Source organism: Molossus molossus, unplaced genomic scaffold (assembly GCF_014108415.1).
Source record: "Molossus molossus isolate mMolMol1 unplaced genomic scaffold, mMolMol1.p scaffold_m16_p_15, whole genome shotgun sequence".
In the NCBI taxonomy this organism is placed as follows: Eukaryota; Metazoa; Chordata; class Mammalia; order Chiroptera; family Molossidae; genus Molossus; species Molossus molossus.
In genome coordinates, this window is record NW_023425350.1 from 20582973 (window position 1) to 20610513 (window position 27541).

The window sequence follows — 27541 nt, forward strand, 5'->3', positions numbered from 1 at the left end:
AGGTAAAAGCCATTTTCCTAAAAATAAGTTTTGCGTTTTTAAATTTGTTTTCTCAAGTACAGTTGTAATTATACAAAAATACTCTGATATACTGTCTTAGTCTGTTTTGGCCGCTATAACAGAATACCACTGCCTGGGTATCTTATAAGTAACAAATGTATTCCTCACAATTGTGGAGACAGGGAAGCCCAGGATGAAGAAGTCAGCATGGTTCCCTTCGGGTAAAGTGTTCTCCCTGGTTCAGAACTGGTACCTTCTCACTGTGTCCTCACATGGTGGAAAGGGCAAGGGATCTCTCTGACTCCTTTTTTGTAAGGAAACTAATCCCATTCATGAGGAATCAAAGACCCCACCTGCTAATACCACCATCTTTGGGGGTTAAGACTTTAACAGATAAATTTTGGGAGTGGGAGGCACAAACTTTCCAACTGTAGCATATATCTTTTTTCTTTCACTTAAGAATATCTTTAATATTTTTTCATATAAATCCTGATAGATTATCTGCATTTTTTCTGTTTATATTGAATTTTATTCTATAGATTTATGATGACTTTATTAACCCTTATTCCATTGATAGGTCATTTTATTTAGTAAAACAGAAACTATACTGTGCATTCCAATAGAGAATTTATTGTAACAAATTGATTTAACATGTGTTTGAGAACTGAAAAAGTGAAAAAGAAATGCTGAGGTGACACATGGATGATGCAGCTCTCACCCAGGGCTGGAGGAATAAGCTTAGGTTTACCAGACCCAGCAAACTTAAAGAAAGGGCCCTGTGGCTCTGGGACCTACAATTCTGAAGAGGAGGTACTGCCCAGCTGGTAACTGTGGAGCTTGGAGCTTGGAGAACTGAGAGGTGTTCCTTGGCTGATGTTAGTACCTCTGAGGGAGCTCTGTGGGACTAGTTCTGGGAACACTAAGAAAATAAGCCAAAAAATGGCTGGAACAATCAACTGCTGTCCCATGTCTTTTGTTGAAACAATCCTGACAGCAATAACACGTAATAGCAAGGAATGAGTTTTTTTTCTCCTTATTATGCGTTCCAGTTTCCATCCTGTGTACCTTTTATCAGAACCCATCAACCAGAAAACTTGTTGGCAGAGAAGAATATGGTTTATAGAGTCCCAGCCTCAACATGACAGAGAAGAGAACTAAAGGGTGGGTTTGGTGCTTAGAGACAATAGTTTAATAATGTGCACAGTCCTCCCCTTTGCTTACTCAGCATCGCCATACACATTATTATATGTATTTGAACTTTTTATATTTTATCTATTTATTTTTTATCCTTACCCGAGTTCATTTTTGCATTTATCTTCAGATAGTGCAGAAGGGAGAGAGAGGGAGGAAGAGAGAGAAAGAAACATTGATGTGAGAGAGACACAGTGACTGGCTGCCACCCACATGACCCTAACCAGGGCCAGGGACAAACTGCATTTGAGGTACGTGCCCTTAGTGGGAACCGAACCCGGTCTCTCTAGTTTTCGGGCCGACGCTCTAAGTGCTGAGGCAAACCGGCCAGGACTGTATTTGAACTTTTTTTTATTTTAATCCTTACCTGAGGACATTTTTCTATTTTTTTGTTCAGATAGAGTGGGAGGGAGAGAGAGAAACATTGATGTGAAAGGGACACATCGAGTGGCTGCCACCCGCACGACCCAAGCAGGGCCAGGGGCAAACTGCAACTGAGGTACATGCCCTTAGAGGGAACCGAACCCGGGTCTCTCGGGACCGCAGGCCGATGCTCTAAATGCTGAACCAAACCGACCAGGACTGTATTTGAACTTGTATACAAAAAAAAAAAAAAATGCTTTAACTTAACAAAAGGCACTGTTCCTTTTTGCAAAAGAAGGCTCGCTCTCCATTCTCAGAAAGGAGAGAAACAAACTTCCAACAGATATTTCATTCATCCCTAGATAATATTAACTACTCCCAAAATTTAGTTATAGTCTCAACTGTTTAGGTAACAGAACTCTGCTACCTAAAGACTAAATTAGCTATAACTAAAAATTCTTGCATAAAATAATAAGTCTATATATATGTTTATATCTTTGTGTATCTATCTAAATCATTCATCCTTTTATCCATTCATCAGTTATGTAATATGTAATAAGAAAATATGCATAGCTGCTATATCACTCAATTTTATAATGATGCAGAGGATATACTTGACATTATAATCTCCTTCTTCTGCTGCTGATTCCATATTCTCTTTATCTTGAGCCTGCACCTCATCTGGTCAGGTGTCGTTACCTGGTGGAGTGACATAGATCTTTAGCAGGATCCAAATCCTTAGTGGTGCTGTGTTGAGGTTGTTGTAATCATCCATTCACTTTTACTGTTGGACATAGAAGAACTTAGAGGCATTCTAGAAATCCTTTGGATTCCAATCCATTTTCCATTGTTTCTCATTGTTAATCATACCAACCAGTAGAATAACCTCTTTTTTTTTTTTCTTTTTCCTTGCTGGATGCTGGGTAGCAGTGTTATCATGTAACTCAGTGGAACCATTGTTGTACCGTGATGGAACCTTCTTCCCTTGGGACGTAAGATTTCCAGACCATAAAGCTTAAAGCCAAATTTGAGACTGGGTTATTAAATATAATACTGACCCTGCTCTGGAGAATCTGTATCATCTATTATTTATTTATTTATTTATTTATTTATTTATCCTCACCCGAGGACATTTCCATTTTTTGTTCAGATAGAGTGGGAAGGAGAGAGAGAGAAACATTGATGTGAAAGGGACATATCCAGTGGCTGCCACCTGCATGACCCAACCAGGGCTGGGGACAAACTGCAACCAAGGCATGTGCCCTTAGCGGGAACCGAATCCAGGTCTCTCTGGACCGCAGGCTGACGCTCTAACCGCTGAGCCAAACCGGCCAGGGCTATATCATCTATTTTTGATTAATTCAAATCATATTCCTGCAAGGTAGAACTCCAACTTTTCAGGCTTCTCTCCCAATAAGTACTGAAAATGAGTCTTTAGTAGAACATTACACTTTTTGGTCAGACCAGCTCCTTTTGGATGATACCACTGTTAGACCAGTTAATTTTATGGGTAGAAGCCTATTGTTGCATATTTTTTCCCTTTGAAGTGCTTTCTTGGTCAGAAGCGAAGAGTTGTGTGTATAACCATGATGGGCCATAAGCCATTCTATTAGTCCACAGGCAGTGATGAGGTATGGCAGAACCATTGTGGGCAAAACAGGTACATTTCCAGAATACATATCTATTACAGTGAAGACAGATATCTGCCCAGTCCTTGACAGAAGAAACACAAATATAATTAACTTGCAATCAGATAGCTGGCTGTTCTCCCGGAAAAAGGTGTTATATTGGTAGTTCAGCTTTGGTATCTGCAGATTGGCAATCAGCAACAACTGTGGCCTGTATAGTCTTAGGGAGGGGATGTTCATGTTGTTGGGCCTGTACATACCCTCCCCATCTCTTGTGGTGGCATTTTGTATACAGCTCCATTGAGCAAAGCACTGGAGTGACTATGGAGAGAGAGTGAGTGACATTCATATAATGTGTATAACTTGTCCATTTCCTCTGGAATGGATGCTCTTTGATGAGGATTCATGTATTTTCCAAATATTTCCACACTCTGTGTTCTCCGTGTTTATTCTGATAGATCTAGCCATAGATCTTTACCCTTGACTTCCTTGTTAACAGTCTTCCAATCCCGATCTTCACAAAAGCCTGACCATCCAGTCAAAAGATTAGGTACTGTCAATTAGTCAGTGAGGATCTTTATTTCTGACTAACTTTCAATCCAGAGAAAGAGAACCACTAAATGTACTGGTTGAAGTTATGCCCACTGAGATTTACCTTTACCTCTGTCCTAATTAAGTTGTGATGCTGCTGCATCCATTTTGGGGTGGTACCAGCATAATATGCAGAACCATCTGTAAATTAGAACCAGTGGTTTTCTTTCTCAATTATTTCATCATAAGGAGTTCAGTGTGGAATGAGAAGGAGGCATTATAATAAGAGTTGGTATTGTAGCCCTGGCCGGTTTGGCTCAGCGGTTAGAGCGTCTGCCTGCAGTCCAGAGAGACCCGGGTTCAGTTTCTGCTAAGGGTGCGTACCTTGGTTGCAGTTTGTCCCCGGCGGTGGTTGGTTGTGCGGGTTGCAGCCACTCGATGTGTCTCTTTCACGTCGATGTCTTTCTCTCTCTCTTTCTTCCTCCCACTCTATCTGAACAAAAAATGGAAAAATTTCCTCGGGTGAGGATAAAAAAAAAAGAGTTGGTATTGTAGAAATCTGAGTTACTTGTGTATTCATCTTGTCCAAAACCTGCCTTTTGGACTTTCTCAAGACTGATCTCTTATAAATCACTTGAAAGATACTTGATATTTTATGCCCAATATTATGGTTTGGTGTGTTAGATAACACCTACTTTGTGATAGATAGCACTGATTGCATAGACATTTGTCTGATGGGTAGGCATTAATTTCTATTAGGGACTACTAAGAAGGCAGGATCTGTTTCTTGAATGGAGAACAGTTATTTATAGGAGAGGACATGGCTTTGCCATAGTATTCTGCCATGTGATTATTTCAATTCAGATTCCCAAGGACTTCTTACAGTGTCTTTACTTGCCGTAGATACTTCCAGTGTCATTGAATATGCTCAGAAGCTATAAGTGGTAGAGTTTTTTTTTTAAAAATCCTCACCTGAGGATATTTTTCTCTTTATCTTCAGATAGAGTAGGAGAGAGGGAGAGAAAGGGAGAGAGAGCCTGGCCAGTCTGTCTCAGTGGCTGAGCATAGACCCATGCACCAAGAGGGTGCCAGTTCGATTCCTTGTCAGGTTGTGGGCCAGATCCCCAGTGGGGGGCATGCAGGAGGCAGCTAATTGATCTTCTCTCTCATCTGTGTTTCTTTCTATCTCTCCCTCTCCTTTTCTCTTTCTCGAAAATCAATAAAAAAATAATTTAAAAAAGAAGAAGAAGAAGGGGAGAGAGAGAGAAACATTGACTGGTTGCCTCCCACACGACCCCTGTCAGGGCCGGGGATGAAGTGCAACCAAGGTACATGCTCCGGACCAGAATTGGTCCGCAGGCTGATTGATGCTCTACTGCTGAGCCAAACTGGCCAGGGTGTAAGTGGTAGAGCTCTTATCGTTCAGTCTGGACCTTGTGCAGAGCTTCTTGTTCTATGCTTTATGTATTATTTGCTAATTAAGTTAGAGCAGCATACTCAAATATGATGAATATTGGATTAAAATCCAATTAATTTAGCCCATGAAGCATTGTGCTTTTTTTTTCAGTATTTTCTTTAAAAAAATTTTTTTTTCTTCATTGATTTTTAGAGAGAGGGGAAGGGAGAGGGAGAGAGAGATAGAAACATTGATACGAGAGAACATCAGTTAGCTGCCTCCTGCTTGTCCCCGACTGAGGATCGGGCCCACAACCTGGGCATGTGCCCTGACCGGGAATTGAACCAGCAACCTCTTGGTGCATGGGTTAATGCTCAACCACTGAGCTACACCAGCTGGGTATTTTGCAGTATTTTCTTCTACAAGTTGTGGTAACTTGTCTTGCATCTTGGAGGAAATAATCCTGATAAGCCCAGGCCATTGGACCTGTAGAAATTTCATAGAGATTGCAGGACCCTGAGGTTTTCTGGGGATTATTGATTCTCTCTGACTTGCATGTGTCTTATGAAGGTATTTACATTACTTGCTACTTCCTCCTTATCTGGATGAATTAGTGTGATGTTATCAGTGTAGTAGACCAGTGTAGCAGACAAGTGATCTGCAGCATGTTAGGTTGATCAGGATTTCTATAAACTACATTACGGTAAAGAGTGTGTGATTTAGTCCCAGGCTAAGACTACGAAGATTTATTGTAATGACTAGATAAAAGCAGCTACATTTTGACCGTCCTTAAAAATTAGTACGGAGAAAAAGTATTCAACAAAACTACCAGATAGTAAGTGATTTGTTCATCTGCTTCTGTAAAGATACCCCATTTGGAACAGCAGCTGCAAGTCAAGTCACCACCTTAGAGTTTACAATCCACATTCATTATTCAAGATCCTTTTACTTTTTGTCTAGGCCAGTTGAATGGAGGTGAGATAGTTTGATTATCCCTGTATATTTCCGGTCTCTCATAGTGGCCTTAGGGATTGAAAGTTCTAGGGGCTTTCACTTGGCTTTTCTTGTTTTAATAGTTCTCAGAAAGGGTTAGTGACAAAATAAACAATGTAGGAATTGTTCAAGTTGCCTATTCTATATTCCTTCTAATAATGCATTTGGTAATTGAAGAAATAACTACAAGATAGGTTTGAGTACACACAGAGCTTTGGGCCAAAACCCTATTAATCACTTGACTGTCATAAGTCCCCACTTTCACTAGCAGATTGCTGTGATGTTTTAGGTCAGTTCATTGCTACTGTCTTATAATTTCTGAAAGATCACAACATTTTCTATCCTTCACTACACAGTGACTAGTGAAGTTCAATGCTTCTGTCTTGTAATGCCTGAAATATCACAGTATTTTCTATCCCCCAGTGCACAGTGACTACGGTGAATGCCCACAGATGCCTTTGGGGAAGACTTGGAATATGATTGACAATGTATAGTTGAGGGATTGTTGTATGATTCTTTCTCAAGGGGTTTTAACCTCCCTCGTAACCAAGGGTCTCTGGATGTATGAATAGGTTAGGTCTATCTATAAGCAAAGGCTTTCATTCTTTCTTTCTGTCTTTTTTTTTTTTTTTTTTATCCTCACCCTAGGACATTTTTTCATTTTTTGCTCAGATAGAATGGGAGAGGGAGGGAGGGAGGGAGGGAGAGCGAGAACGAGAGAGAGAGAGAGAGAAAGAGAGAGAGAGAGAGAGAGAGAGAGAGAGACAGATAGACATCGATGTGAAAGGAACACATTGAGTGGTTGCCTCCTGCACAACCCAACCAGGGCCGGGGACAAACTGCAACCGCGATACACGCCCTTAGCGGGAACCGAACCCTCTAACTGCTGAGCCAAACTGGCCAGGGCCATTCTTTCTTAAAAAATTTTTTTTTTTAATTGGAGGAAGAGAGAGAGCGAGGGGGAGAGAGAGATTTGTTGTTCCACTTATTTATGCATTCATTAGTTGTGGGGATTGAACTCACAACCTTGCATGTTGAGATGATGCTCTAACAAACTGAGCTACCTGGCCATGGCCTTTTTTGTTGTTGTTGTTTAGCAATTCAAGTCATTTTTTTGAATACAGGTTTTTCTGTTTATATAGATAAATAGTAATTTAAGTAGGCTGCCTAGAGTGTATTAGGCAGAGTAAAAACCATAGGTGAGCAGGGACAGGATATAAAGATGAAATTTATAGGCTTCTGAGAGAATAATACATCACAGAAGTCTAACTTTTTAAGTAATTATTTTAATATTAAATAATTGTGGTTAACATTTATTGAATGCCTACTCTTTTAAGCACTATACCAATCCTCACTTGAATTCTCATAAGAACATTATATGAATAAGTATTTGTTTTTCCTCATTTCACATAAGCAGGAAGTTGAAGTTAATTTGACCAAGTTATCATAGTTGATGGTGAAGATGGGCTTGGAATCCAAGTCTGTGTGACTATAAGATCTATACTTTTTAGTTTTGCAGTAAATGCATAAGAATCTGCTAAGCTAAAATAATTTCTCATCTACCTCAGTAGTGATAAGTTGTACAACTATATTCTTATGAATGGAGATATTTGAGTGTCTAGTTTGTGTTTAATATTGTATATGTGCTGGAGGAATAGTAAAAATTATAGATGATTTTAGTAATCCTTAATTGTGAATGGGATACATGAGAAGGTGTGCTACCATCTGGTTCTAAACTGTCTTTTTCAGGGTGATTAGTTGAGATTTCATTTTTTATTTAATTGCAGGTTTCTGCTTTAACTGATGAATTAGTGAAGTAAGTGGACTTGAGACTGATATAAGTAGTTATTTTATAATGAATAGGTTATGGTTTTGGTTAAAACTGTTGAATACATTTTTCTTTACTTACACTCCCCATTTTCTTTCAGTGGGCCACAGTTACATTTCATCTTCCTCATCATGTGTTAAAGTCCATTGCCAGTGCCATTGTGAATGAACTCAAGAAACTAAATCAAAATGTTGCTGCCTTACCTGTGGCGTCCTCAGTGATGGACAGATTGTCTTACCTCTTACCTAGTGCACGTCCAGAACTTGGAGTGGGGCCAGGCCGTTCTGTGGACAGGTATAACTTTACTTATAAAGAGATACGACACAGACTGAATTGATTAGTTTTTAAAATAACCAAGAACAGCTGTAAATTTGATTATGATTTTTAAAAAAATCAAAATGTTTTTGAAAACCATTCAGATTGTGTTTCTATCAAAATCCTGAAGTGAAGTAAACTACTACTTGAATTGTTTTTTATTTTGGTGCCTGGATGGTATTTAAAGGGATCATTAAATTATATTTTCAAACTTAAAAATATTATTCACTATATAAGAATTATTTTTCTCATTGAAATTTTGTCACCATTGAGATAAAACATTTTCAGTTGATTTTAGAGAGAGAGGAAGGGAGAGAGAGATAGAGAGAAACATTGATTTATTGTTCCAATTATTTATGCATTCATTCGTTCATTCGTTCATTCTTGTATGTGCCCTGACCATGGATCGAACTTGTAACCTTGGTGTATTGGGACGACGTTCGAACCAGCTCAGTTATCTGACCAGGACCTTGGAGATAAATTTTGATAAATTATAAACCGTGCCAGAATCTAAGTATAACAGCTATATATTATTTTCTACTTAATGAAAAGATTTTTTAAAAATTAAGACAATTAAAAAATATTTTTTTGTTAATCCTCAACTGAGGATATTTTTTCCATTTATTTTTAGAGAGAGTGGAAGGGAGGGAAGGAGAGAGAGAGAGAGAGAGAGAGAGAGGGAGAGAGAGAGAGAGAGAGAGAGATCAATTGGTTGTCTTTGCACACATCCCGGCTGGAGCTGTGGATTGAACCTGTAGCCAAGGTTCGTGCCATTGACTGGGAATCGAACCCGAGACCCTTCAGTGCATGGGCTGGCGCTCTAACCACTGAGACACACTGGCCAGGGCTAATTAGGACAATTATGAATTAATGTTTTTTTGCTGCTTGCCCTGGATTTAGAGAGTATTACAAAAATCATACATCAACCACCATTTTTTTCAATAGACATTTATTGAGGTTCTGCTTTGTGTAAAATTAATTAAAAAGCCAGTAATGCATTCATTTAAAAACTTAAATTATTCTTATTTGAAATAACATCAGATTCTTATTAAAACACTAAAGTTTACAAATGGTATATTGAAATATTATATTTCACAGTTTTGATTAAGTTCACATTTACCTTCACGTTTATCATTTATGATTTCACACTTGCATTGATATGAATTGTAACTTCCTATGCTTCTCTCTGAAGTACATTTATAAATAGTACATTGTAATGTTAGCAAAGGCACTTCTGAATGAATTAACTTTTAACTTCTATTATCTTAATTATGGCTCTTATTAGTTTGCAGTATTTATTAGTTTATCTCTTAGTAAACTGAGACTTTGCCTAATCAGTTGCCTTTTTAAAAAAAGTGATTTTATTACATAAATAAATTCGATTGGTTATATTAAAGTTTGCAAAGAATTTTTATATTCCACAGTAATATTGTTATCTTTATCTTTTGGGCAAAATATAGAAACTCAATTTTAATGTGAATTAACTATCAGTTGATATGTGCTATAGCTATCCTTAAAATAGTCTTTGGAATCTCTGGAGAGGGGGGAAAAATGTATACTTAGAATGAATGTTTCTTATCTGAGAGTTATGCCTAGTGTGAGATTATAAAACAGCCCCTCAGAGCTATTTTCATTGCAAACAATAGCAGGGTTTCTAAAGAAATCAGTGCAACCTGTGGTAAATATTTTATTTTAGAAAATGCATTGACTGGATAGCATATTCAGTGTTTCTGGAAGTGTTAAAATATTTCAAACTGTTAATTTTGATGTAGTCTGTGGTGTTTGTTTCATTAAAAATAACCTAGGAACCTTATGAGGACCTTGATGACTTAGATCTTTTGGAGATTTGAATTAGGTTTGGTTAGATGCTATTGCTGTTCTGTTTGGTAGAATAACTAAGAGGACAATTTTCTAAGGCTGACACAGGTCTTGAAGACAACTTGTAAAAGATAAAGTTTTTTTAACCCAATGGCGCTGTTTTTTTCTAAGCCACGACACAACAATAAATTAAACCTAAGATCACTAGCATTATAGGAAATCATGTCCTAATTTAAGAAATAATTTAAAGAAAAATATTTTTTTGGTCTCATTGTGATGACCTTTTCCACTTTCTCTTTTTTTGTCCTTCCTGTTATCAGTTAATCCTTTGTGTTAGGAAAAGTAAGCTTTGTGTACCAGTTCTTTCTTACATGAAGTCGTTTGGACTTTTTCTAATTTTGGTATGATCCTTTCAAGAAATACTGTAGCCCTGGCCAGTGTGGCTCAGTTGGTTGGGCGTTATACCATGCACCCAGAGATCACCAGTTTGATTCCTGCCCAGGATGCGGGTTTTATCCCCAGTGGGTGATGTGTAGGAGACAGCCAATGTATGTTGCATTCTCACATCAATGTTTCTCTTTCCTTCACTCCTCTCTCTCTCATATAAAAAAAAATTTTTTTAAATACTCTAATGCTTTCTGTTACAGGTTCATGTTCAGTGAGCTTACATATTTTAATCTGAAAACCTCTATTGATATTTCTGTGTAGAGTTCAGCTTTCCTGGGAAAGGATTTCTCTGGAGAAAGAACAAAATACTGCCTTCTACTTAGAAAATATTAAATTAGAAAATACTTTTTTAATATGGTCGAGATAAAACCACTGTTTCTTTGGTTATGGTTTTATCCACTTATACAAAACTTGGCACATGATGAAAGCATGCATGTGACTCTCTGCCTCTACATTTCCAGATTTTGTGTTCTCTGCTTGGTAATTATGCAACATCGGTTAATTAAATCTACACATGCAGTTGTATATTATTTGTGACCATTAATCAGGTTTCTGTTTTCCCAGCCTGTTTAATTTGTTTTTATTTTTTATTCCTTACCTGAGGATACTTTTCTATCATCAGATAGAGTGGGATGGAGGGAGAGAGACAGAGAGACAGAGAGAAACATCTATGTGGTAGAGCTACATCGACTGGTTGTCTCCCACACGATTTGACCAGGGCTGGGGACGAACCGCAACCAAGGTACGTGCCTTTGACCCGAATTGAACCTGTGACTCACTGTTCTGTGGGCCGATGCTCTAACCACTGAGCAAAGCTGACCAGCACTTCCCTACTCTGTTTAAAAGACCATTTTTAATTTAAAATACAAATTTGAATGTGGTCATTAGACCATTTTCAATTTTTGTTGATAATCTAGTAGAATTTTTTTCTTCAGTGTGAAATAGGAGTATCACTATCATTTGATGCCTAACTTTGATTACATAAAGTATGCTTGCTTTTAGATCATTAATGTATAGTGAAGCTAACAGACGGGAGACATTTACATCATGGCCCCATGTAGGCTATAGATGGGCACAACCAGATCCCATGGCTCAAGCTGGATTTTATCATCAGGTAAGAAAAGATTTTAAAAACCACATCTTGTTTTTTTTTTAAACTTTTTCAAAAACTTATTTTAGTGTATTCTGGGTATGTGCTTATGTGTATGTCTTTATGTGAGTTTTTTTGTTCTTATAGCTTTGGTCATAATACAGACTGGCTCTTTTCGATGTCATGTATTATGTAGGAAAAGAAAAATACATTTTAAAGTAATTAACTGAGTTAATGCTTTATAACTTTTCCCCCCAGAAAATAAGCAGCATTCTTATATGCTTTATAAAAGGTGTTCTCTTTGTGTGTTTTTTTTTTCACTTTTAGACTTCTGCATTCATAACAGAGTAATAACCAATAACCACTTAGGGTAATTCAATAAAAGCAGCATATTACAGTTGCAACTGAGATTCTAATTTTATTTGGGATATAAATTACCCATGTACTACATAATTATAGTAGCAACATTGTGGGTAGTAAAATGCAACCTGAATACATAATGTGTTGAAGAACTGATTAAGACATTGTGCAGAAAGAGGAATAATTAATCAAGGGAAATGGTCATAGTTTTATATAGGAAAAGAGGCAGATGTACATTGTAAGGATTAATGTGACATGAAGACATGAGAATGGGACATGGAGAGCTTCACTGAACTTAAGTAGAAGGAAGTTAAGAAAAATGAGTTCAGATAGGCATAATGTACTATTTAAGAGAAACTTCAACTGAGTACAGTATACGCTGGCTTACCACTGTTTTACCCTGGCTAAACAATTTAAGGTATCTAACACTTACATGTCAGTTTTTCATAGAGCTAGCTTATTTAATTTTAGAATTCAACTAAACTTTGAAATACATTGAAGTTACTGTCATGAAGAATCTGAGGAGTGATTATTCTTTATCTTGACATGTTTCTGAATATGTTAACTAAAATTAAATCAGAATGTCATATATATTTGAATATTTTATTCAGAGTTTTTCGATTTTAAGTTAGAATCTTTTGGAGACTGGCTAATATGAGAATCACCTGAGTTATTTTTTTAAAATTAAGGATTAAATATGGATAATTTTTCCTAACAATTTATCTTCCTATTTGGTGTCATTTCCTAACACAGTCTCTCTGAAGTGATGACTTGTATTTTCCCTATTGAAGTCATTGTATTTCATCGCTGCAAAGAGATCAAGTAATAGGTTTTCTAGAATTTCTGCCTTTTATTTTTAATCTTCTAAAATGTATAATAAATTTACACCTGTAGACATAATAAATGCTATTTAGATAAAAAATAGTAATACTGGTTTTTAGAGGCATGTTTCAGTTCAGGTTTTGTTATTTGATATATATGTAGCATGTTATCCCATGTATTTTGAAGAATATTACATTAATTAGATTCACTAGTTTGTATTTCCTTTTTACTTGGCCTTTCTTGTGTAGTTTGTATGGGATTCAGTTTGCGATGAAAAACCTGTTAGACTGTTTCCTTTCTATACTTAACTATATATATTTTTTTATCCTCACCCGAAGACATTTTTCCATTTTTTGTTTAGATAGAGTGGGAGGGAGAGGGAGAGAGAGAGAAAGAGAAACATTGACGTGAAAGGGACACATTGAGTGGCTGCCACTCTCATGACCAACCAGGGCTGGGGACAAACCGCATCCGAGGCACGTGCCCTTAGCGGAAACCGAACCTGGGTCTCTGGACCACAGACGGACACTCCAGTCGCTGAGCCAAACTGGCCGGGGCACTATGTTTTAATACTTTAGTAATATAATCAGTGGATACTAAATCAGAGATTATGTGCTTCCATGTTTGATTTAGTGGCCATTTTCTGATGAAACAAATTTTCAACTAAATCAGCAAATTTATAAACAGTTGGGGATTCATTCAGTGTATTTCTCAAACCTAATAGTTTAGGCTTATTTTCTTTTCTTGATTTGAGTGAGAGAGAAATGGAGAAGGAGAGAGAGAGAGAGAAACATCGATAAGAGAGAACATTGACTGGCCACCTCCTGCATGTCCCTCACTGGGGATTGGGCCTACAGCCTGGACATGTGCCCTAATCGGGAATCAAACCTGCGATCTCTTGGCACATGGGTTGATGCTCAACTACTGAGCCACACCAGCCGGGTGGTTTTCTTTTTTCCAGTATAGAATTTTACCTAAATTTATTAACTTTTTAAGAAGAATTTTTATTAAAAAGCTATTTAAAAAATTGACTAACCTTGTCTGTCTTCTTTATCAATTTGCAGCCTGCCTCATCTGGAGATGATAGAGCTATGTGTTTTACTTGTAGTGTATGTCTCGTTTGTTGGGAACCTACTGATGAACCTTGGTGAGTCTTGATTATTCTGGGGACATAACAGGGTAAATTAATCCTATAAACGTGTTTCTAAAGTTTACTTTTCTGAACCAGATATAATAGTAATATTCATGTCTTTCTGCTATCAGTGGTTTTGCCTTTGTCCTGAGAGGATGAGGTAGCACTATCTATGCTCTGTCACATTTCTTGGCATACCATATCTCTAAGGTCTCTCACTTCCTAAAATCCTTACTTGGAAGTCCCAGAGGATACAATCAGAGAAGAGCATGAAACTTCAGCTGTTTAATACTGATCTGTTAAGGGCAGGCTGTCAGTGGGGACTCCACAGATGGGGGTCTTATGATTTATGTTTAAAAACATTATTTTTATTTGTTTTTAAAATTCTCATCCAAGGATATATTTTTTAATCATTCTAGAGAGAGGACGGGAACAGGAGAGAGGGTGGAGAGAAAACATCAATGTGAGAGAAACATTGATTGTTTGCCTCCTATATGTGCCCTGATTGGGGGGGGGGGGATGGGTCAAACCTGAAACCTGGGTATGTGCCCTGACCAGAATCTGCGACCTTTCAGTGCATGAGATGATGCTCCATCCAACTGAGTCACATCACCGGTGGCTTTTAAAATTGATTTTAGAGAGAGAGAGGAAGAGAGAAAGAAAGAGAGAAACATTTATGTGCAGTTCTATTTATGCATTCTTTGGTTGATTCTTATATGTGCCCTTACAGGGTATTGAACCCTCAACCTTGGCTGTGGGGTCAGTGCTCTAACCAACTGAGCTACCTGACCAGTGCTGGTTTACATTTTAAATTTTGAAGTAATTTTAGGGAGTCTATAGTAATTTTTGCTCTAGTGCGTGAAAGTTTAGAATTTGATTAAATATTAGAGGAAATGTATTAGGATCTCTCTCTTTTTTTTTTTTAATCCTCACCTGAGGACATTTTTCCGTATTTTCTTCAGATAGAGTGGGAGGGAGAGAGAGAAACATCGACGTGAAAGGGACACATCGAGTGGCTGCCACCCGCATAGCCCAACCAGGACCGGGGACAAACTGCAACTGAGTTATGCGCCCTTTGTGGAAACCGAACCCAGGTCTCTCTGAACCGCAGGCTGACGCTGTAACCGCTGAGCCAAACTGGCCAGGACTAGAACCTCATTTTTACAAATAACTACTCTGAGACCCTATTAATAGAAATAGTAATAACAATAGCAAATAGAGGTTGGGGCAAAAGTAGGTTCACAGTTGTTCATATGGAAAATAATACAATACTTGATAAATAATAATACAATACTTAATAAATAATAATACAAGAATAGATTCTGTTTTGCATACTCACAGCTATAAACCTACTTTTGCCCCACCCTGTATTTGTATGCTCTATTTACCAGATACATTCCTAAGCGTGCGCGCGCGCACACACACACACACACACACACACACATATATATTATTATTATTATTTTTTAGACCTTCACCTGAGGATATTTTTACATTTATCTTCAGACAGAGTGGGAGGGTGGGGGGTGGGAGGAGATAGAGAGAGAGAGAGAGAGAGAGAGAGAGACATTGATGCGAGAGAGACACATCGATTGGTTGCCACCTGCACAACCCCAACCAGGGCCGGGGACGAAGCGCAACCGAGGTGCGTGCCCTTGACTGGAATCAAACCCAGAACTCTTCAGTCTGCAGGCTGACGCTTTAACCACTGAGTCAAACTGGCGAGGGTCTGTGTGTGTGTGTGTTTCTCTCTCTCTCTCTCTCTCTCTCTCTATATATATATATATATATATATATATATCTTTTATATATCTTTTAATCCTCACTCGAGGACAGTTTTGCATTTATCTTTAGAGAGAGCGGGAGGGAGAGAGGGAGGAAGAGAGAGAAACATCAATGTGAGAGAGACATATTGCCTGGTTGCCACCCACACGACCCCAACCAGGGCTGGGGACAAACTGCAACTGAGGTATATGTCCTTAGTGGGAACTGAACCCGGGTCTCTGTGGTCCGCAGGCTGACACTCTAAGCGCTGAGCCAAACCAGCCCGGGCGCCTTTATATATTTTTAACTCATTTAATACATTAGCCATGAAGTAGGTATTGTTATCATCTTCATTTTATTGGAGGGAAGTGAGAATATTCTCTAACTTAATCCTTACAATCAATCAGATAGGAACTATTCCATTTTAAAATAAAATAAAATATGCTGAAGGAGCATATGGCTAGGAAGTGATGGAGCCAGGATTTGGTTTTAAAATACATAATTTATTTTGAAAAAAATTTTTTTTTATTCATTTTTTTCAGAGAGAGAGAGAGAGAAATGGATGTCAGAGAGAAATATTAATAAGCTGCCTCCTGCATGCCCCTTACTGGGGACCAAGCCTGAAACTTGGTCATATACCTTGATCGGGAATGGAATCAGGACTTCTCAGTCCATGGAATGATGCTCAATCCACTGAGCCCCTCTGGGTGGGCACATCACTTATTTTGTACTAAAATTTATTTGAGAGCCCTGGCCAGTTTTGCTCATCAGTTAGAGCATCATCCCTCAGACCAAAGGGTCACAGGTTCAATTCCCAGTCAAGGGCACATATCTGGGTTGCAGGTTCTATCCCTGTCCCCAGTCAAGATAATTGGGGGAGGTAACTCATCAGTGTGTCTCTCTCACAGTGATTTTTTTCTCTCTTTCTCTCTCCTACCCTTTTCTTCCCTCTAACTGAAAATCAATGGAAAAATATACTCAGGTGAGGATTAACAACAACAAAACATTAAAAAAAATTTTTTTTTATTCTCATCCAAGGACACTTATGAATTTATCCTCAGATATAGTGGAGGGAGAGAGGGAGGAAGAGAGAGAGAGAGAAACATCGGTGTAAGAGAGACACATCAACTGGTTGCCACCCACACAACCCCAACCAGGGCTGGGGACAAACTGCAACCGAGGTACATGTCCTTAGTGGGAACCGAAACCATGACTCTCTGGTCCGTGGGCTGTCGCTCTAACCCCTGAGCCAAACCGGCCAGGGCAAAAAAACATTTTTAATTTGAGGTCTCTAAACACTAATCAGCTGATGTGAATGGGGTGAACTTGGTAAAGCCTACTGGCGTATTTATATAGATTCCAGGTTGCATTGGGAAATACTGTATGAGGAATTAAAGTTGCGTTTGTCTGCAGATTGAGAGTTGAATATGAGGAGTTTCCAATTTAGGTTAGGGTTTTGTTTGGAACTCAGTCTTTTCTCTTAGAAACCATCATATATACCAATTAAAAAAAATGTGTGTGTGTGTGTGTGTATATATATATATATATATATATATATATACACACACACACCAATTTAATGTTTTTTGGTTTTCAGGTCAGTCTTCAAAAAAGTTGTTTATTGCTTACCTGCAAAATTATACCATGATATTGTAGAACATAAGTTCATAAATATTTCTGTATGGGAAAGTTGATTCAAATTTTCAACTTGGCAGTTCAAAATTCATTATTTCTTGACATGATCAAGGAATCAAGGATTCTACCTCTTTGTCCTAGAATTTAGGATTTCTCGAACTGATGCAGTTGGCAGCGTCTTCGAGGTCTTGGATACAATACCTCAGATGGGTAGGAGGTTACAGAATTGAAGAGGGCTGGGGAACTGAGCCTGGGCACCATTTGAATCTCTACGGGGGAAAGGAATGAATACTTGGGAGAGGAAAATGGGCTTCTCATATTTTAGTGGTGAGAGTTGATAGAGCTACTTTGGGGAGAGATTGAAGTTTTTTTAATAAAATGTGGATGACTATAGAGTCTAGCAATTCTGCTTCTATTTAATTTACTCTATGGAATAAATTGCTTTTGTATACAAGGAGGCATAGAATGAATGGTCACTAGTGAAAAACTGGAAACATCTTAAATGCATATCAGAAGGAAATAGCCAAATAAAATTTGGTATACACATATAATCAACTTTGATCCAACAATGAAAGGGAATGAATAGTTCGCTACTAATCACAATCTGTAATTTTTATTTTATATTTTTAATCCTCACCCGAGGATATTTTTTTCATTGTTTTTTTTCAGAGAGAAAGTGGAAGGGAGGGAGAAGGCGAGAGAGAGAGTGAAACATTGCTGTGAGAGAGACACATCAATTGGTTGCCTCCCGCATGTGCCTGACTAGGGCTGGCGATCAAACCTGCAACCCAGATAGATGCTCTGACTGGGAATCTAGCCCCTGGCCCTTTGATCCTAGGGCTGATGCTATAACCACTGACCCACACAGTCCAGGACTCCATTGGAAACTTTTAGATATGTTGTTATGTCAAGAGAGCGGTTGTAGAATAATTCATACAATGATACTGTTTATTTTAAATCAAAAGTTTTTCCTATATTTTTATATGCGCATATATGTATATAAACTTATAAAAATATTTTAGAAGTGTACCACTTAAATTCTTAAATGTTGTTACCTGGAGGAAGAATAGATTCCTGGGTTAGAGTAGATTAATTGAAGTGGGTCTTTAGCTTTATATAATCGTGCCAGTTGTGTAAATAAAATTTATTTTTCTTTAAATCCTCACTTGAAGATGTTTTTCCATTTGTCTTCAGATAAAGTTTAAGGGGGCAGGAGGATAGAGAGAGAAAAAGAGAGAGAAACATTGATTTTTTTTTTTTTTTTTTCATCCTCACCCGAGGATATTTTTCCATTTTTTGTACAGACAGAGTGGGAGGGAGAGAGAGGAAGGGAGAGAGAGAGAGAAACATCGACGTGAAGAGACACATCGAGTGGCCGCCACCCGCACGACCAACCAGGGCCGGGGACAAACTGCAACCGAAGTACATGCCCTTAGCGGGAACCGAACCCGGGTCTCTCCGGACCACAGGCCGACGCTTTTAACCGCTGAGCCAAACCGGCCAGGGCAAGAGAAACATTGATGTGAGAGAGACACATTGACTGGTTGCCTCCTGCACGACCCCGACCAGGGCCGGGGACTGAACCACAACTGCGGGACGTGTCCCTGACTGGAATCTAACCTGTGACTCTGGTCTGTGGGCCGACACTCCTGCTCAGCCAAACCAGCCAGGGCAGAAAATTTTAATTAGAAAGTTAAACTCAGTTAAGAGAAAGAAGGGAAGGGGAAAACATTCCAGGGTTTGGCTAGGAAGGATTCTAATAAAAATATGTGCTTAGGGATGCCACCTAAAAAGAATTTTGTATCCTGGCCAGTGTTGTTCAGTGGTTAGTGTCGGCTCTCCCACACTGAAGGGTCTCAGGTTTGATTCCCGGTCAAGAGCATGTACTTGGGTTGCAGGTTCAATCCCTGCCCAGGTTGGGACACATCCAGGAGGTACACAGTTGATGTATCTCCCTCACATCAGTGTTTCTCTCTCTCTCCTTCTCTCCTTCTCCCTGTCTCTCTCTGTCTCCTTCTGGCAACCTTTTGGTGTACTGGATGATGTCCAACCAACTGAGTCACAATGGCCAGAGCTCTTCTCAGATTTCAAATATATAATACAGTATTAACTGTTGTCACTGTCCTGTACATATATGGAGAATTTTAAATTCAAACAAAGTAGTTATTCATTCGAAGTTGTAGGGAACCAGTGTGAGGAAATATCAGGACTTGAAACAATTTTATCAGTATTTTAATATAGCATAAATTATACTGTAACATTTATTTCTCAGTTTCATCTGAGACTTTCTGTAATGAATTAAAAGTGTATTACAACTGCCCTGCCTCTGTGGCTCAGTTGGTTGATTCCTGTTCAGGGCACATGCCCAGGTTGTGGACTCAATCCCCTGGTAGGGGGCATGTGGGAGGCAGCCAAATGATGTTTCTCTCCCATTGATGTTTCTGTCTCTCTCCCTCTTCCTTCCTCTTTCTGAAATCAGTAAAAAAAGGTGTATAACACCTGCTATTATAAAGTCCTAGTTGAACATACTAGAGTGATATTGATAAAATTAAATGGTTTGGTATTTGAGTCTTTTAAATAAGGAATATCTGTTTTATAAAAAAGAAAAGATGATCCTTGTGTTCTGTTTTAATGTACAAACTTAACTGCTTTGTTGTTCATTAAAATTTTTCCTTTCTTAATCTGTGTTAAGGTCTGAACATGAGAGACATTCCCCAAACTGCCCATTTGTGAAAGGTGAGCACACACAGAATGTGCCATTGTCAGTCACTCTTGCAACAAGTCCTGCGCAGTTTCCTTGTACGGATGGCACTGACAGAATATCTTGCTTTGGTTCGGGGAGCTGCCCTCATTTTCTAGCTGCTGCAACAAAACGAGGAAAGATCTGCATATGGGATGTTTCCAAACTTATGAAGGTATATTTAATTTTGAAGTAACAGATTAGTAATTGAGAAAAAAAATTATTTGTTAACTTATGCTTTTCAATTGTTTAGGTGCACTTAAAGTTTGAAATTAATGCATATGATCCAGCAATTGTACAACAGCTTATTCTGTCGGGAGAACCAAGCTCAGCAGTTGAATCAAGGAGACCAACTTTGGCATGGCTAGAAGACTCCTCTAGTTGCTCAGATATACCAAAATTGGAAGGAGATAGGTATGTAAATTTGATTTATTGATATTTATAGAAGTTAAATATTTTCTTTTCCTAAATTGTATAGTCTCTTAATTCTAATTTAAGAGGCAGAAAAAATTATTAGCGAATATATGTTTGGTTGGAAATCTGAGATAACTGTGATTCTTTCAGTAATGCCATAGTCTGTAAAATGTACTTTATTTTCTATCTTTTTTTTTTATCCTCACCCGAGGACATTTTTCCATTTTTTTATTCAGATAGAGTGGGAGGGAGAGAGAGGAAGAAAGAGAGAGAGAGAAACATCGACATGAAAGGGACACATCGAGTGGCTGCCACCCACATGACCCAACCAGGGCCAGGGACAAACTGCAACCGAGGTATATGCCCTTAGCGGGAACCGAACCCAGGTCTCTCGGGATGCAGGCCGACGCTCTAACTGCTGAGCCAAACCAGCCAGGGCTATTTTCTATCTTAATTTATGACAATTGGACATATTTCTGCATTGGAAAATAGTCTAAGTAATGAAATGAAAACCTTGGATTAGACTAGTAATTTCACATTCTACTAAATTCTTTCATAAAGCAGTGGAACCAAATGGTTTTAGGTTCTCCTTTTTTTCATCACTTCAAATTATAGATGAGCTCATGAATAATGACATAAATCCTGGCTAGGGATGATTACCTAATTATTTAAAACAATTTGTCAGTAGTTAGCAAAGAGTTGAGACATGATAATTATTGCTATAGAAACATTTTGTTAAAAATTCTGTGCTGGGCCCTGGCCGGTTTGGCTCAGCGGTAGGAGTGTTGGCCCGTGGACCAATGAATCGCAGGTTCGATTTTGGTCAAGGACACATACCTTAGTTGCAGTTCGTCCCTGGCTCTGGTTGGGGTCGTGTGGGAGGCAACCAGTCGATGTATCTCCCTCACATCTATGTTTCTCTCTCCCTTTCTCCCACTATATGATGATAAATTGCAAAATATCCTCGGGTGAGGATTTAAAAAAAAAATTCTGTGCTGGATTCTCTTCCATTCAACTTTCTGATAGATTCCTGATTTCTGTAGTTTTATTTGATCTGTGTGGGGGTAGAAGAGTAAAAACATAATGCCACTTTAATCGTTTCCCAAGAAACTGCAGTTGTATATCTCTGAACTGGGCTAGAATTACAGAGCAACATCTGCAATATTCTCAAGTAGGCAGAATGAAGGGTTTCACAAACCACTTAACTTACCCTAATTATTAGCAGCTACCCCCACACCTTTTGCTTCTTCAGTGAAATAATTTTATTTTATTTTATATAATTTTTCAATTACAGTTGATGTATAGTATTATATTACTTTCAGGTGCAAAACACAGTGATTCGACATTCATATAACTTACACATGATCATCTAGATAAATCTAGTACCCATCTGACAGAATACATATTTATTGCAATATTATTGACTATATTCCTTATGCTGTACTTTACTTCCCAATGATTATTCTGTAACTGCTGATTTGTACTTCTTAATCCTTTCACCTTTTTCATCCCTCCCCAATCTAGTAACTCTCAAAATGTTCTCTGTATCTATGAGTCTATGTTTCTGTTTTCTGTTTGTTTGTTTATTTTGTTTTTTAGATAATATGTGTAAGTGAAATCATACAGAATTTGTCTTTTCTCTGTTGTATTTATTTGACTCAGCACAGTACCCACTAGGTCCATCCATGTTGTTGTAGATGGCAAGATTTTATTCTTTTTTATGGCTAAGTCATATTCCATTGTGTATATGTACCACTTATTTATCCATTCATCTATGATAGGCACTTAAGTTGCTTCCATATCTTGGCTATTGTAAATAATCTTGCAGTGAACAAACATATGAATGCATATGCCTTTTCCATTTAGTATTTTGGGTTTCTTTGGATAAATACCCAGAAGTGGAATTGCTGAATCTTTTTCTGTGTCTTGTTACAGCCATTGTCTTAAAGTCTATTTTGTCTGGTATAAGTATTGCTACCCTAGCTTTTTGTTGTTTTTATGAAAAATCTTTTTCCATTCCTTCATTTTCAGTCTGTGTGTATCTCTGGATCTAAAGTCAGTCTCTTGTAGACAGCTTATGTAAGGGTCTTGTTTGGTTGAAGCATTTAATCAATTTGCAGTTAAAGCAGTTGTTGATAATATGTATTTATTGTTATTTTATTGATACTTTTGATTCTTTTTCTTCTTTGTAAAGAAGACCTTTTAACATTTCTTGTAATGCTAGTTTCGTGGTGATGACCTCATTTAGATTTTTCTTGTCTGGGAAGCTCTTTATCTGTCTTTTGATTGTAAGTGATCGCTTTGCTGGGTAAGAGTAATCTTGGTTGTAGGTCCTTTCATAACTTGGAATATTTCTTGCCAATCTCTTCTGGCCTGCAGAGTTTCTGTTGAGAAATCAGCTGACAGTCTTATGGGAGCTGTCTTGTAGATAACTATTTTTCTCTTGCTGCTTTTAAGATTCTCTCTGTCTTTAATCTTTGGCATTTAATTATGATGTGTCTTGCTGTGGGCCTCTTTGATTCATCTTGTTTGGGATTCTGTGCACTTCCTGAACTTGTGTGTCTATTTTCTTTGCCAGGTTAGGGAAGTTTTCAGTCATTATTTTTTCAAATAGGTTTTCAAGTTTTTGCTTTCTCTCTCCTCCTTTTAGCATTTCTATGATGTGAATGTTGGTGCACTTCAAGTTGTCCTATATGTTCTTAAAGCTATTTGGTTTTTTTTGGGTTCTCTGTCTTTTTTTTTTCTTTTCTTTTCTGATTGGGTGTTTTGTGCTACCTTATCTTTCAAATTGCTGTTTTGATCCTGTTTCTTCTAATCTACTGCAGGAAGCTGTTACTTGTGCTGGGCTTGGAGGTACCTGGGAGAGGGCAAGCCTTGAACCAAGGCTGGCTGCCACTAGTGCTGTGTTTGGGGTCACTCAGCAAGTGGTATTGTGCACACTGAGGCAAGATGCTACTTGTTAGGGGTTTGTTAACATTTGAGAGATTTTAGGAAAGTCTGCAGCATAAGTCAAGACAGGCCATTTGCATAGAATGCTACTGGAAGCAGCTTGGTTGGGCCCACATGTTGATTGGGGTGGTGTCTCAGGGAATCACCAGGGTGGGGGAAATGGTGTGAGCCAGGTTGATGAAGACTCAGATATGGTGCCAGCCTGCTGGCTCTGTGGGAGGAGGTCTCAGCAAAGGTCTCTGCCAGCACATCTGCATGAGAGAAAGCTGTCCCTCTAACTTTTGACACAAAGCCAGACAATTCATTTACTCCCCATATGTCCCTGATGCCTTTTGAGTTGCTTCCACAGCTGCCTTTTGAGTTGCTTCCACAGTTGAATGAGTTAATTTGAGTATCACATGTGGACCCTTGAAGAGGAACGCCTGGGACTCAGAAGTACTCTGTCTCACTCAGCCATAATTCTCACTGGTTTTTACAGCTAGAAGTTATGGGGACTTCTCTTCCCAGCACTCAAATCCTGGGATGGGGGAACAGCAGTGGGGTTTGGGACCTCTTGCTTTTCAGGGGGGATCTTCACAGTTTACCTCTCCCTCCCAATTCTTATCTACCATGTGTGGATGTGGGAGCGGCCCATTCTGCATCTCTGCCCCTCCTGCCAGTCTTGATGTGCCTTCTTTTTTATATCCTTACTTGACAAATTTTCTGAAGAAACTAAAACACAGAAAGTTTGTCAAAAATACCTAAGCATCTTTCTCTTCAAAATTTCAAACATTAAAAACAAGGGATTACCATCTTACATTTCATTTAAAATAACACTATAAATGCCTAGGTATTTCAGATGTAAATGCAATACCTTGTTCAAAAATGGAGAATTCTTTCCTTCTTGCAAAATGCATCTTTTAATTTTTGTAATTAAGGTTATCAAAATTTTAGAACTGCTGTAGAAGGGCTGGTTATTGTAGTACAGACAGGCTAATTTTGTGCTAGAGCGATCTGTAATTATATATTTTTTCTTACCTGCTAACAGTGGAAAGTGAGGATAGAGATGGATGCAAAGAGGGAGTCTTGTGATTTCTTGACTACTGAGTACAAAGCAAAAGAGGGAATATTGTCTTGATGTCTTAACTCCTAACTTCTGGGTTGAAATAGTTTTCCTTCTTGTTAAGGACTTCTTAACAGCCCTTCCAAAACAAATGAACAAACAAACCAAATACAAAACAAATAAGAAATGCATGTATGTGTGAGTATATGTATACTCACATATTTATACAGTTTTTCTATTTGATTTTAGAGTAACTTTACTTGAATTTAGTTATATAGTTATTAAAATTTCACTACTAAATGCTTGTGCCTGACTTTATTAGCTGCCTCTCTTATTGTTTTATTTAGTCACACTATCCCTAATCACACCTTAATGGTCTTCAAATTCCTTTATATTCTTAGAGGTTTCCACAACCTGTTACAGGTAGACATTTATTTCATGATTTAGAATGATTAATTGTCAGCATTGTTAATCAGTTATGATCTCTGACTTCTTATATTATCATTTAAGCTAGTTTTAATAGTTTTAATGATGCATATATTCCAGATCTAAAGCAATAGTTGTTGTAACATTGAAATTTTTTTTTTTTTCTGTCTCATATTTATACATTTCTTTAAAATTCAAATTATGTTTTTACTTTGTCTTTTAAGTGATGATTTACTGGAGGATTCAGACAGTGAAGAGCATTCCAGATCAGATTCTGTGACAGGTATGTAAAAAAATGTTAGATAATCTGCTTATATCAGATCTTCAATTAGTAGTATATAGTGTTTCATACTTAAATTTTAAATGGTACCTATTTGAGCCAAAGGAAGCAAACAGACAGTTTTACCAAATTTTTGTCACAAATGTCAGGGAGTTGACATTAAGCTCTTCAGAATGTGTTCAATTATTTGCGTAGTGTGTTCTCCTACTAAATAAAAGTAGTGTTTAAGTTAAGGTTCTTCATTCCCAAATGAAAATAAGTAAATAGAAAAATACAGTTTTAAGTATAAAATCATATACATTAAGGCTTCAATTAAATGCTTCCTTATATGTTATTCTAGTAAATATTAAAGCAAAAAGAATATGTTTGATATTTTAATGTAGTCATGGTATAGGCAAGGCTAATAGTGCATCTCAGAATAGTTTTACTATGTCAGAATTCAAATCCTATCAGTTAATTATAGTCTGATAGTATCTCCTAATATATAAAATAGTTACACTAACATTTGTTAATTAACTTTGTTGAGATTTAGATAAGAATAATGTAAAGCATAATCCTTGGAATATATACATATTTTTTAATCTTCACCCGAGGATATTTTCCTATTTACCTTTAGACATAGTAGGAGGGAGGGAGAGAGGGAGGAACAAGGGAGAGAGAGAAAGGAGAGAGTGAGAGTGAGAGTGAGAGAGAGAGAGAGAGAGAGAGAGAAAGAAGGATAGATTGATGTGAGAGAGACACATCTATTGGTTGCCTCCCACACGGCCAGGGACTGAACCACAACGGGGCTACATGCACTTGACTGGAATTAAACCTGAGACTCTCTGTTCCTCAGGCTCTTGCTCTAACCATGGAGCAAACTGGCCAGGGCGGAAGTAGCTAGTATTTAAAAAAAAATGACCATTATTACATTGTGGCTGTTCTGTAATGTCAAATGTCATGAATTAAGAACATGTATAACTTGTTAAATCTTTGTAGAAGAGACATGCTTTTGTACAGTATAATTGTCAAAAGTTATAGGTAGTATAGAGTAGTACGTGCTCTCTAAATTCTAATTTATTGTGAAATCCTTTTTAAAGCCACCAAATAATACGGGTCTGGTTTTGGGTTAACCCTTAGTTGTCTTTTGAGATAATTCTTAGAAATGAAGAAAACCAAAAAAAAAAAACACCCCAAAACGTAGGAAAATGCCCTGAATGAGGTACAGATGTGGAATTAGCACCAGAATAATAAAGATTTCATTTAAAAATGTTTAGTCATATGATGATAATGTTCTTTTCCATCTTTGTTGTCTTTTTGCAAACAGAAAAGGGCAACTATTGCCTATTGTTAATAATAAATTGGTCAGTGGTCAACTGGAGACTTGGTTAGGGCTGGATCTCTTCTACAAAATAGCTCTTTGGTCTTGTTAATTTACTTTAACTTTCTGGCCCTCAGTTTTTTCTTTGTAAACTGAAATATTTGAACTAAGTGTTTCTTTTTCTGCTCTTATTTTTTTTATTCTAACTATAACCTTTCCTTTGTATTGTATAGCTTTGCTCTTTTCTCTGGGTCTAAGTAGGTATTTTCGTAATTATAATACCTATCTTTGGTCTGTGTCCTTGTACCTTTTCTACCTTTATCTTTTTCATCTATGCCTGGTTGATCTTTTACACCTCCTGTAGATACTATAGTTCTGTTTACTTCACTTCCCAGTATCTAAAAAATTATCATATATATTCTTGTTGACTTTTTCTGTGATACCTCATTTTGCGTAAGGAGTGTTGTGCTTATGTAGCATTAAAAGGTAGCAATGATAAGAAAAAAAATATTCTAGTTCAAAAACTTTAATTACCTACTTTTGAGATTTGTAAGTAGCTCATTTATTTGTAGTAAAATATGTATTTTTCTAAGCTAATTATATTGATATATTTACATATAAAATTAGATTATTATGATTATGTTATATTCTAAGCTCTTATAATGAAAGATTTTTGGTGACTTAATGGAGGCTTGTGATATTAATGAGATATGTGTTTTCTTCCTGAATTATATCAAATAAGTCATAGATGCTATTTCAAAACTTAACATTTATCAACTCTAGGTAATTACCATCAAATTGAATAATATGGTCTGAAGAATTATAGACTGTATTATTTTCAAAAATGTTAGTGGAGACTAAGAGACTTATATCTGGTTGTCAATTGATGGTTATAACTTTTGACAGTATCTAGATGATGTCGGGAGAAAAGTTTGATTTGAGGTCCATATATCAGGATTAAGGATATATTTCTTTTGCGAAGAATGGAAGGAATGTCTGTCAGGAGATTAAAGAAGGGTTCAAATTGAATTTTGATGGTTTTAGAAAAGTGCCTGGATAAAACCTAATTGCTAACCT

General features: G+C 37.5%; 1 protein-coding gene across 4 annotated transcripts in view; it reads left to right on the top strand.

Annotated features, from left to right (window-relative positions):
* Positions 1-27541, top strand: part of BIRC6 (baculoviral IAP repeat containing 6) — a 247605-nt gene that overhangs the window by 32883 nt on the left and 187181 nt on the right. For all 4 annotated transcript variants that reach the window (XM_036262756.1, XM_036262757.1, XM_036262758.1 and 1 more), the window contains exons 4-9: positions 8031-8224; positions 11513-11624; positions 13847-13929; positions 20006-20228; positions 20307-20467; positions 25109-25167. In XM_036262756.1, coding sequence (XP_036118649.1) covers positions 8031-8224; positions 11513-11624; positions 13847-13929; positions 20006-20228; positions 20307-20467; positions 25109-25167 — 832 coding nt within the window. The remainder of the gene's footprint in view (positions 1-8030; positions 8225-11512; positions 11625-13846; positions 13930-20005; positions 20229-20306; positions 20468-25108; positions 25168-27541) is intronic.